General features: G+C 34.6%; 1 protein-coding gene and 1 long non-coding RNA gene across 5 annotated transcripts; both read right to left on the bottom strand.

The window, feature by feature from the left end:
- Pgant6 (Polypeptide N-Acetylgalactosaminyltransferase 6) lies at nucleotides 1–7,057 on the bottom strand. 4 transcript variants are annotated; one of them, XM_075303792.1, is made up of 4 exons: nucleotides 6,820–7,057; nucleotides 3,779–4,527; nucleotides 1,242–2,010; nucleotides 1–1,181 (listed from the first exon to the last, which is right to left on the bottom strand). In XM_075303792.1, the coding sequence occupies exons 2-4, from the start codon at nucleotides 4,378–4,380 to the stop codon at nucleotides 510–512; spliced, it is 2,043 nt and encodes a 680-aa protein (XP_075159907.1). In that variant the 5' UTR covers nucleotides 4,381–4,527; nucleotides 6,820–7,057; the 3' UTR covers nucleotides 1–509. The 4 variants fall into 4 exon arrangements, with proteins under 4 accessions (XP_075159907.1, XP_075159908.1, XP_075159909.1 ...); XM_075303793.1 differs by lacking the exon at nucleotides 6,820–7,057 and adding an exon at nucleotides 6,769–6,786; XM_075303794.1 differs by lacking the exon at nucleotides 6,820–7,057 and adding an exon at nucleotides 6,545–6,678.
- Nucleotides 7,058–8,588: 1,531 nt separating this feature from the next.
- On the bottom strand, nucleotides 8,589–9,081 carry LOC142236087 (uncharacterized). The gene is made up of 2 exons (XR_012721898.1): nucleotides 8,866–9,081; nucleotides 8,589–8,798 (listed from the first exon to the last, which is right to left on the bottom strand). It is a non-coding gene; the product is annotated as an uncharacterized LOC142236087 (long non-coding RNA).
- Nucleotides 9,082–12,489: the final 3,408 nt, after the last annotated feature.

The raw sequence follows: 12,489 nt of genomic DNA, 5'->3' as shown, positions 1-12,489 counted from the left end.
TACATTAAAAAATCTATTTATTGCTTTATTTACGATATTGGGTGTATAATACATAACAATTTAACTAATTGTAAATGGCTTGCTTCCGACATTTATCAGATAAAATATTGGAGTTATACGAATACTTTTCTTAATTCTAAATTAAAACAATTATTGGCAATCTTGGAATAGTTGATTTAATTAATTGGCGTTATATAGTGGATGTGAGTCGAAACACTATAAGATTGTGCGAACATACATATAGGAATTATGTGTCTATGTATTCAAAAAAGATATGAATTTCTAATTCAAGAATACTTGTTCCTTTCCCGTTTTTCGGGTTGTTAAGTACTTTTGATACATTTTAAAATACATAAATTTATATATATTTCATTACGATCGGGAGACATCTTTATAAGGGGGTCAACATAAAATTTCGATTTAAATAATTCGTGCTTAAAATCGTTAACGTTACAGTGTTAAATCAAAAGAGAAATGTATAAATCTATCATAGATGCAAGGTGCTAATTTCAGTGAGTGTTGGGGATTTCATCCCAAAAAGTGTCCAAAGCTGTATTATTAACCACTCCGAAATGCCATTGCATGTAAAGGTTATCTTCATCACATATATTAACGTAAAGCTTTCGATCTTTTGGTGATGCTTCAAGGCAGCGTTTGCTATTTCCATGATTGCGGCCGTGGACTAACCAGTTATGGTCTCTATCATAGGACCAGAATTGATTTCCACCCTGGCCATGACAATCCCATAGCCAAACTGGGGCATTCTTGTGCGTTTGTTGCACATCTAGGCAATCTAATTTTCTTCGTAGTCGTAGATCACGATGCCAACTGAGGGCCCAGTTTTGATTGCGTTGTGGCCGCTTTACATCTTCATGACATGGGTACAAACCAATTTCAGAATGTCTTGGCTTACCGAGGGTATCGACACACAACGTAGGTGCTCCAACATTTTTGATAGCGCCAAAAGCATAATCCGCCGGCTCCACAGCGGGATAAACTTTCATCAAATCAAATGCAACGTTTTCCATAAACCATTTGAAGGATTTGCAGTGAAGCTTTTCACGAATAGCTTTTTGTTCCGTAAGATCTCCAGCATCCAAAGTTTCGTAGATGCCCTGACCATGTTCGTACAAATAGTTCTTGTATTCATCCATCCAAACTTCAGCAACTCGTTTGTAGTTCTGCAAGTATAGGGCAAATAGAGAAATGCAAATCTAAGTTAATCGACAAAAAAAACTCACCCTATGAACATAATCACCCTTTCGAGGACTGGGTGCACTATTTCGTGGACCTCGATATATATGAGCTATACGGGAACATGGCGCATCATACATTTCACCACCACACATCCATATTTTGAAACTCAATTCATATTGCTCTCCACCCCAAATATCTAGACCCTCGTCATAGCCGCCCAATTCAAAGAAGAATTCTCGCGATATGGAAAAAAGACCGCCTGCCATAACCGGACTTTTAAATGGTTTTGTTCTATCCACCAAATCCTCGGGCAACAATGGTAGCCGTTTATAATAGAATTCCCAATCGAATGCGCCTCGTGCGCCTTCATCTTGGGCTCGATACTCAAAGTTGGAATGGTCAATTACATCAATAAATGGGCATACAGCCGTACGTTTATTCAGTTTTATAGGTTCTAACAGAGGTGGAAGCCAATTGTAGTTTGCTTCTATATGTGAGTCTAGAAATATTAATACTTCGGCTGTGGCCTTACGTGCACCAGCCATTCTTGCCCCAATGAGACCAGTGCGTTTTTTCAAACGTATAATTTGTACTAAATTTGGAAAGTTTTCTGCTACATATTGGTCCAATTGCTTAAAAAGATATTCACGATCACTGAAGTCATCAACCAGTATGATCTCTTTCAGTAATTCCGGTGGAGATCGATTAACCAAACTATGAACTGAACGCACAAGAACACTAAAATGTTCATTGTAATATGGAATGACAACACTTACGGTCAGCAACTCTGCAGCATATAACTTTTTACGGCACCTAGAAATGGCAAAACAAAGACTTTTCGTTATCCATTTCGTTATCCCCAATTGAGGAACAAAATTTCATATATAAATCGGACTGAAATTGCAAAATAAACATGATATGTATCGCTTTCGTGAGGTGTCACACCTAAGAGGGGTTCTGGACTACACTTTACATCGTCACAGACCAGAAAAATGTAACCGAACACATTTTCTTTGTGTATATAAAGTTAGAAGATTTTCAACACAACCAAATAACAGATTCACAAACTTTAATGTCTTTTTATATATATTTCAGTAATTTATTGAGCAAAATCACTTGCATATGGCACGATGCAAATAAAATGCCTTGCCGAAATAAAACAGAAATCCGCTAAAATCTTCCCACGTGTGAGTCAGAACAACCAACTATAGTTTTTTTTAATACAATTATTGCACATTTTTTAAAACTAATGTAGCAACTACAATCATGTCCAATTTTTTTATAACAAATTTCGCAAAAAAGGAAATGTTCATTTAATTCCAAAAAAACATCTCGTCAATAAGCGATATGTCCCCAAAAGAAATGTTTACGTATTAATACATAAAGTGAAACCTCTCTGAAGTGGTCAGCCACGGTCGCCTCAATTTTGTCAACATTTGAGAGATGTCCACTTATGAGAGATTATATTAAATGTGATAATATAGCAAACGTCCCACAGCAATTGTCCACTTTTCAGAGTGTCCAAGTTTAAGAGGTTTCACTGTATTAACTTGAATGATGAAAGGAGTCACCGTGGTGCAAAGCTTCACGGGTTCAATCGAACTTTTGACCAAAAGGTGACATTCCTGTGTGTGTCGAAGCTTCTCTAAGTGGTCTTACCGCAATGTGAGACGCCGTTCGGACTCGGTCGGATTTCGGATCAGATATTCAGTCTCTTTAAGCTACCAACATGACGAAGAATTATTGTAAAGCAAAAGACAAAAGAATGAATACCTAAAGATAAATAGAAAACAAACCCAACATGCAGCATTGATGTGCAGGGTCTGGTCAAAAATGTTTTCCATTATATCAATCTGGAACAAAGTCCTGGTTTACACGGAATTTGAACAAACAATCTCAGACACCAATAGTTATGTGCTGGCGCCATTTCAAAACTTCTTCGTAAATGGTATGCCACTCTGTGGTACAGCCATTCGGATCAAGATTCCCTCATATGAGATAAGATTCTCTTTACACCTCTCGTGATTTAAGCGAGTTAGATGAAACTAAATGCATCAATATCCCATATATTATATACAGTGCACTCGCGGTAACGTGAACACCGCATAACGTTAACACGCTTTTTCTTACACGAACTACTCCGTAACGCTGAATAACATGAAATTTGACGTTAAAGGCAGATTCACAATGCCAAATACTTTGAAAACACTTACGGCATTTTTTAATAATCTAGTTTGGTTTTTTCTTGAATTTTAATTATTGCTTTATAACTATTCAATTATGGCTTCATAACTATTATAAATTACTTTATAAGTATATACCCACTGATATTTTTCCGATGTCTTTTTTTAATTTTTTCATGAAATTAAATTAAGTTTTTAATATTACTAACAACAAAAATAAAAGACTATCACGTTAGAACTCCCGAATATGGCTATGCTTTGTTCTGAAATTCGCTCAAGTTCGCTAACGTGAACATTTTCGCTTACATGAACTATCTTGATTTTAATTAGTTCATGTTAACGCGAGTGCACTGTATATGTATACCTAAAGTTGAATTTTGTGTACATTTTGTACTCACCCCTTGTTTCTTATATCTGGTACAGAACGATTTACTGATATCATATCTGATACATAAGCATTGAAACCATTTTCCAAAGACATTTTTCTTTCGATGTCTTTAGTTGATTCATCACTGTTGGTGGCCCTTTTTCCTTGCTCTCCAAAACCAACTCGTTTAGCGTCACGCTCCATTGCTGTGTAATCATGCCAATCTTTCTTGGCATGATTAGGTGGCAAAAGTTGCTGATGTTGTTGTTCGGGCTGTTGTTCTACATGTTCAGATTCATCTTTTAAAAATGCATTTTCATCAAATAGGTCATCGTTTGCGGCACCTTTTTTAATTTTTGGTTGTTCAACCGGAGGAACATTTGGTATACCATTGCGATGATTTCTTAGATTCTCCTCTTCGGGAGCTGGTACAACGGGCTGCTCATCCCCATCTAAAACTGGCCAGTTTCTGTTGGGTTGCTGCACATGCGGCGCAGCATTTGGTCTTTGTATGGGTAGTTTATTAGTAAAAGGACTAGCAGATAAATATCCCGTTATTAGTATGAAAATTGTTCCAGCAATAATGAGTAAGCATGCGGTTTTGAACAACCATTTGATGTTTGGTCGTCTCATGTTGCGTATATTTTATTTAAACTTTTACCGGTACATTAATTATAATTTTGGAATGTTTTAAAAGTTTGCAAATATATGTTTGCAATGAAAACTGGTGTTGGTGTTAGATGAAGAAATATTATACAATATTTTGCCCTTTATAATAATCTGTAAATGATTTAAAAACAACATATTAGTCTTAGATACAGATTAAAAAGTTTAAATTATTTTATCAAATACCACAAAATGATTGTAGAGACAGTATTATGCAGATAGTATAGAACTAGATGCAAGAGAAATTTCCCGACATTATTAGAATACAATGCCGATGAAGGCTCACAATTACCAATGTGCAGACATATACTCTGTGTCGATTAAGGAATGTAGAACAAACTGCACTGAGGATCGTGTTAACATATCGTCTGTTTCCAAATCAAAGAACAGATGACACACAATTCTTGGTTATAGAATGATCGCACGTCAGCCACTGGATATATCTTGCACTAATGTGTTGCGTATTCTACTCGCTCCTATTGGTAAAAATGGACTTAGTATTTGGTTGCTGATATCCTAACAATGAAATAAGTTCATTTGTCGTCTATAAGAGGTCACGGTCGCCTCAATTTTATCAATATTTGAGAGATGTCCACTTATGAGAGGTTATATTAAATGTGATAATATAGCAAACATCCCACAGCAATTGCCCACTTTTCAGAGTGTCCAAGTTTAAGAGGTTGGACTGTATTAACTTGAATGATGAAAGGAGCCACCGTGGTGCAAAGCTTCACGGGTTCAATCGCACTTTTGACCAAAAGTTGACATTCCTGTGCGTGTCGAAGCTTCTCTAAGTGGTTTTACCGTCTAGAAGAGGTCAGGAAGCCATGAATGCTAATCGCCCATATAAAACAATTCAACAATTCAAACAATAGAATTTCACCATTTGTGGTATCACAATGGACTGAATAGTCTGTGTAAGCCTTAAATAATTAGCCAAAATAAATGTTTAGCATATCGTCAAAAAATATTGCTATAGCTGGCAGCATCATAGATATATTAATTAGAAGAGAGCTGTTTCATACTCTCATTTGTTGTTGTAGCAGCTTGGAGAAGATGATGTGATAATCATGTTGACGCGGGAGTTTTGCATCACTATTCAGTGAAGCCTTATGAATTTAATAATTTACGCATTTAAATTATTTTTGGCAATGCCACCCCGGCCGGGAATCGAACACCTTCGTCGTGCAAGACTAACACACTTCCACTGTGCTGCAGCAGGCCACTTCACTCATTTTCTTCTTTCTCAATAGAATTTCCTCGCCGTTCGCTTAAAACCTGTGTTAAAGGACCGACAGAAAGGATGACAGGACTTCATAAATTTTTGGACCACCAAGGCTCTGGCGCACAGACATCATACATGTAGATTTAAGGGGAGTTGAGTACTTTACTAGATTAACAGAATGTATGCCCTTTCAGTTTCATTAGACATACCATTGGAGTAAGTTAATTGTCGTTTATAGAGTGAACCCTAGTTATAGGATAGAAACGAAATTCTTTGAACCCGAACAGAAATATTTTCTCATTTTATGGACGTAAAAAATACTTTTTCCGCTGGAGGGAACTATTTAATTTATTCCAGCGGCTTTGCTTTTAATAGGTTCAGGGGTCTTTTTACCGAATATAACCTCCAATTCGTCTTCACCAGTTATTATACGCCGACTTTTGAATGTAACTGTTCAGACCTTCAAAGAGTTCTTCATGTTCTTTATTCTTTTTTTGTAGTTGAAAGATGGCGATGCTTATAAAATCATAATGTTGTTAAAACGATACATCATATACATCAGTAATTCAGAATCCAGGAGGCCTAATAAGTACAAAAGCCCTTCATATTGCAACGAAGATGCAGTCAGCAGTGTGAGTGGCAAGTGTATTCATGTTCTTTATGTTTAATGTTGACGGTGTCTCGTTACGTTAATTTTTTGGTCTTGTTTAAAAACACAAGGCAATACAACTTATACGATCATCTGAACAGTTTTCATAATCGACTTGGTTTTCTCCGGTAGCTCCATACTGAATGTATCCCTATGTCTATACAAATATGAATATTCATTCCATTTTTAGGTTCAGAAAATTTTTAAAATACTCCTACAAATGTTACCAACTATAAAAAATCAAAAATCACAATTACAACAAATATCACCAAAACAGGTTCTGCATTTGCCAATTATACTAACAAGCACCGCCAAGTCCCATTTATAAACTCACAGTTTTTCCTAACCAATACTTGTTAGTGCACGTAGAAACTAGAAACTGATAACAAAGATAACGTCTGAGAAATGCACACGTTCTCTAATTTGGGTTTCGTGGCAAATGCTTGATTATCCAAAGTATTCTGGAGAATTTTTAACTCACTATCCACATAGAGCACAAAATACGTCGATTTGAAAGATGGAGCAAATATACCTTATTGGATCCAATTTTAGGACCAACAAATATGTTTTTTATTTGTATTAGATGGAACAATTTTCCCCTCAACAGCAATTTTTTTTCGACAGTCTTATTCGGCATCGATATATCTTTTGCTTTTTTGTAGAATAATCTTTTTATAATATTTATTTATTGTATTTATGTATTTATTTATTTATTTATTTATATCGTCAGTCTACAAAATTCAGTTTTGACCGGATTTTAGTGTTAGGAAAGTAACAAGTATTTGATTACACGTACTCGTTTCTGACTAATTTTTTGAGTACTCGTCACAATTAAATGAGTACTAAATATCTTCAGTGCAATCGAATTAAAAAATTGAATGAAACTGAAAATATAATCAGTAAACAAGTATATACGGCCGTAAGTTCGGCCAGGCCGAATCTATGTACCCTCCACCATGAATTGCGTAGCAACTTCTACAAAAGACTGTCATCCACAATCGTACTACTTGGGTTGTAATACCCTGCCAGCATTTCAAAATTCCATTTCATCCTCATCGCTACCACACACTCGTAAGTGGCACTGCAACAATCGCCAACTGTGATAGTATTTTGCCATCACTATTGTTACAAGAGCCATCCCTGCCAACATTTTTTGAATTTGGGGGCGCTTCTGAGAATCCCCACTACGTCGAAAACAGTCGTATACGATATCCAAAACTCCTCGGAAAAGCGCCGTCACTATTGAGAAGTTGTACCACGCCAAGTTACTACAAAAAAGTATCGCATGAGTGCAATTATTAGGAGCCCTTCTGGATACATTTAGAAGGACGCCAATAAGAGCCCCTTCAAACAATCAGACAAAGTGCATTTTAAGATAGTTGTAAAAGAATCATTGTGGTCAAGTAAAACACTAAACAATCGTGTTTTACTTGACCATTTTTATGAAACATTTATAAATTCTCATAAATATAGCATTTATACGACTATCACATCACATTTAACACATTTTTATGCATTAATAAGAGATTGATGTTGAGTTACAAGTTGTAAGTTAAATATTGTAGCGTCTATCAGCCAGTACTTTTATTCCCAATGGAGGCAGCGTGTCTGGAAAAATATTTGAAAAACTATCACTTTATTCCATTTGGAAAGTCAAAAAATTGTTCACCAATTTACTTTTCACAATTTTTAGCGTAATAACTATGTTTTCAGCACTTTATTTTCGTTTTCATTGAAATAAATTGTAATAAGCCAGTTGCGCTTGGTGTTTCACAAAATATAAAATGGCTCTTGTAACAATAGTGATGGCAAAATACTTTCATGCGAATAGTGATGGCAAAATACTATCACAGTTGGCGATTGTTGCAGTGTCACTTACGAGTCTGTGGTAGCGATGAGGATGAAATTGAACATTGAAATGCTGGCAGGGATTTTATATTTTGTGAAACACCAAGCACAACTAGCTTCTTATAATTTATTTACATAAAAATGATAATGAAGTGCTGAAAACATAGTTATTTCGCTTAAAATTGTGAAAGGTATATTCCCTGCCAACATTTTTTGAATTTGGGGGCGCTTCTGAGAATCCCCACTACGTCGAAAACAATCATATACGACATCAAAAACTCGTCGGAAAAGCGCCGTCACTATTGAGAAGTTGTACCACGCCAAGTTACTACGAAAAAGTTTCTCATCAGTGCAATTATTAGGTGCCTATTTAGATCAATTTCGAAGGACGCCAATAAGAACCCCTGCAAACTATCAGAAAAAGTGCATTTTAAGGTAATTGTAGAAGAATCATTGTGGTCAAGTAAAACACGATTGTGTAGATGTTTATTGATTTGATTAAACATTTATAATTTCTTATAAATATAAAATTTTTCGGTTTATCTCATCACATTTAACATAATTTTTTGCATTAATAAAAGAATTATGTTGAGTTTTAAGTAGCAAGTTACATATTGCAGCGTCTATCAGCCAGTTTGTTTATTTTCGATGGAGACAGCGTGCCTGGAAAAATATTTGAAAAACGATCACTTTATTCTATTTGGAAAGTCGAAAATTGTTCACCATATACCTTTCACAATTTTAAGCGTAATATCTATGTTTTCAGAACTTTATTTTCATTTTTTTAAATAAAATATAACAAGCTGGTTGCGCTTGGCGTTTCACAAAAAATAAAATGGCTCTTCTAACAGTAGTGATGGCAAAATATTTTCATGTACATTTTGTACTTTTTGATATGCTTCCCCCATCACAGTTCGCGATGGTTGTGGTGACATTTACGAGTCTGTGGTAGCGATGAGGATGAAATGGAACTTTGAAATGCTGGCAGGGTTGGTGAACAATTTTTGACTTTCCAAATGGAATAAAGTGATAGTATTTCAAATATTTTTCCAGACCGCTGCCTCCATTGGGAATAAAAGCACTGGCTGATAGACGCTACAACATGTAACTCAACGTCGATCTTTTATTAATGCATAAAAATATGTTAAATGTGATAGTCGTATAAATGTTATACTTATGAGAATTAGAAATGTTTAATAAAATTAATAAACATCAAAACAATCGTGTTTTACTTGACCACAATGATTCTTTTACAACTATCTTAAAATGCACTTTGTCTGATTATTTGAAGGGGCTATTATTGGCGTCCTTCTAAATGTATCCAGAAGGGTACCTTATAATTGCACGCATGCGGTACTTTTTTGTAGTAACTTGGCGTGGTACAACTTCTCAATAGTGACGGTGCTTTTCCGAGGAATTTTGGATATTGTATACGACTGTTTTCGACGTAGTGGGGATTCTCAGAAGCGCCCCCAAATTCAAAAAATGTTGGCAGGGATTATATATATACTTCCCCCATCGCGAACTGCGATGGGGGAAGTATATCAAAAAGTACAAAATGTACATTAAAGTATTTTGCCATCACTACTGTTAGAAGAGCCATTTTATTTTTTGTGAAACGCCAAGCGCAACCAGCTTGTTATATTTTATTTAAATAAAAAGGAAATAAAGTTCTGAAAACATAGATATTACGCTTAAAATTGTGAAAGGTATATGGTGAACAATTTTCGACTTTCCAAATAGAATAAAGTGATCGTTTTTCAAATATTTTTGCAGGCACGCTGTCTCCATCGAAAATAAACAAACTGGCTGATAGACGCTGCAATATGTAACTTGCTACTTAAAACTCAACATCATTCTTTTATTAATGAAAAAATTCCCAATAAACACAAACGTTTGAAAAATGCTAAATTTCAACAATTTTTCAAAACATTTTTTCAAAGGATTAGGGTAATATTCAAGTTGAGAAATTGTCGAGAAAATCGCGTTCTCAACAAAAAACAGACATTACCCTCAACAGTGAAATTCAACACATTAGCAATAATATCTCAAGTGTTATCCTCAAATTGAAATGCATCGCTACTCAATAATTTGTCAAACAATTTTCGATGCGAGTCAAATTCAAAATTAACATCGTTGCAAATACTTTTCAACCTAAATTTGTATGAATGATATCCCCACTTCAAATTGAAAGTCAAAGCCAAAATTCTATGAATTTTGTATAATTTATTCATTTTCATCAAAATAAAATATATAATAATACACTACATTACATAATACATTACAATACCAATTGATAAATAATAATCTTATTATGCGCTTTACAGACTATCAGTTATTCCGGACGGAATGTCGGTGTTTGTAAAGAATCTTGCAGTGTGCCGGATCGATACGACTTGTCGGCGATGACTAACTAATCGGTAAATGTGTTATCGTTTCCATAAACATGCAGCAGTATCGATTATGCCTTCGGACTTAACTTATAATATGCACAATATATGGGATATGTTCGACACGAGCACTGTCGTCCGGAATAACTGATAGTCTGTAAAGCGCATTAAACATATCAACAAATAAGAACAAAAAAAAACATACAACAAAACTTTAAATATCTTAAACATTATTAGTAAACACTTTTGCATTGATAATTCGTTTTCCTTCCTTTTGGTGTCATAAAACAGCATTAAAATTTATTAACATGCGGGCAAATTTAAATTAGGAACGTACTGGACCGCGTGTTAAGGCCGGTACTATGTTCATTCTTGCGAAAAATTTTTATGGAAACCATTATTTCGCACATAGAAAGCGGCGTTTTTTTAGGTAGCTTGGAGCGCTATTTTACAGGGAGCGATATTGGATTAAGTTGGTGGTGTTGCTTGTTTTTACAAAATAACATTTTATTTTTCCTTGGGCAATTGATCTGCTATTCCTTTGATCCTTTGTATAGTTTCGGAACAAAAATATGGTCCGTGTTTGATTTATAAACCCGCAAAAATAGTTTTTAATAAATAAATTATTTCTTAATTCACATTGCAAATGGCGCCGTGCTATAAACGTCAGTTTTTCAACACGAAAAAACAAAGTATCACAAATGGAAAAATTTCGCAAATTTTTCGCATTTTTTGGTTTTGTATAGAGTTTCAACGCGAAAACCGAACAGAGTACCGGCCTTTAGAATTGATTTCCAGCAGAACGAATTCACAAAATATCCATTTTAAACTGATAATAGCATATGAATTAAACTGACGATGTGATGCACATTTTCATCCAGAAGTTGTTGATTTCAACAATTTGTTGTTTTTAACAATTTTAATTGGTTGCACTTGTAATGCTTCTGGAAACTTTTTCTTGTCGATAAGCAACTCATTTTTCATTGGTCAGCTTCTTAATGTTTACAAGAATGTAGCACCCAAAGGTTTTAGTTTTCTGCAAAGAGATTTAAATTTAGTGACTTCTCTAAAATGTTGATTTAATTTTTCATATTGACGTACCAATTATTATAAACTATTTGAAGCAGTTCCAGTTAATTGTCCACCATTTTTTCATCGGTCAGCTTTTTAATGTTTTCAAGAACGTAGAATCCATAATTTTAGTTTTCTGCAAAGATATATACATTTAGTGACTTCCTTAAAGTTTTATTTCATTTTTTATTTTCACTTACCTATTTTTATAAACTATTTGGTTATTTGTCTAAAATTTTCCATTTTTTAATTTCTTGCAATTGACCACGAACTTCGTTGCACAAATAAGTATTGAAAACCACATGGTTTTTCGTTGCATTTTAGGGTAGTGTTTTGTCAAAGTTTTCTCGTATTATCTTCAACACCTTTTCAAAGATTTCGTCAACATTTTGGCAAATTGGAAGTAATTCGCAAACAATTTGAAGATGTATTGAAGATGAGCTATTTCAAGTCAAGTTGAATTTATGTTGAAAATTATATTTACCCTCAAACTGAAAAGTTGTTGCATTTGAAAAACGCTCATCCTGTGTTTATTGGGTTATGTTAAATGTGATGAGATAAACCGAAAAATGTTATATTTATAAGAAATTATAAATGTTTAATCAAATCAATAAACATCTACACAATCGTGTTTTACTTGACCACAATGATTCTTCTACAATTACCTTAAAATGCACTTTTTCTGATAGTTTGCAGGGGTTCTTATTGGCGTCCTTCGAAATTGATCTAAATAGGCACCTAATAATTGCTCTGATGAGAAACTTTTTCGTAGTAACTTGGCGTGGTACAACTTCTCAATAGTGACGGCGCTTTTCCGACGAGTTTTTGATGTCATATATGATTGTTTTCGACGTAGTGGAGATTCTCAGAAGCGCCCCCAAATTCAAAAAATG

This window comes from Haematobia irritans, chromosome 4, assembly GCF_050003625.1.
Source record: "Haematobia irritans isolate KBUSLIRL chromosome 4, ASM5000362v1, whole genome shotgun sequence".
In the NCBI taxonomy this organism is placed as follows: Eukaryota; Metazoa; Arthropoda; class Insecta; order Diptera; family Muscidae; genus Haematobia; species Haematobia irritans.
This window is presented reverse-complemented; position numbering and strand designations above follow the sequence as displayed.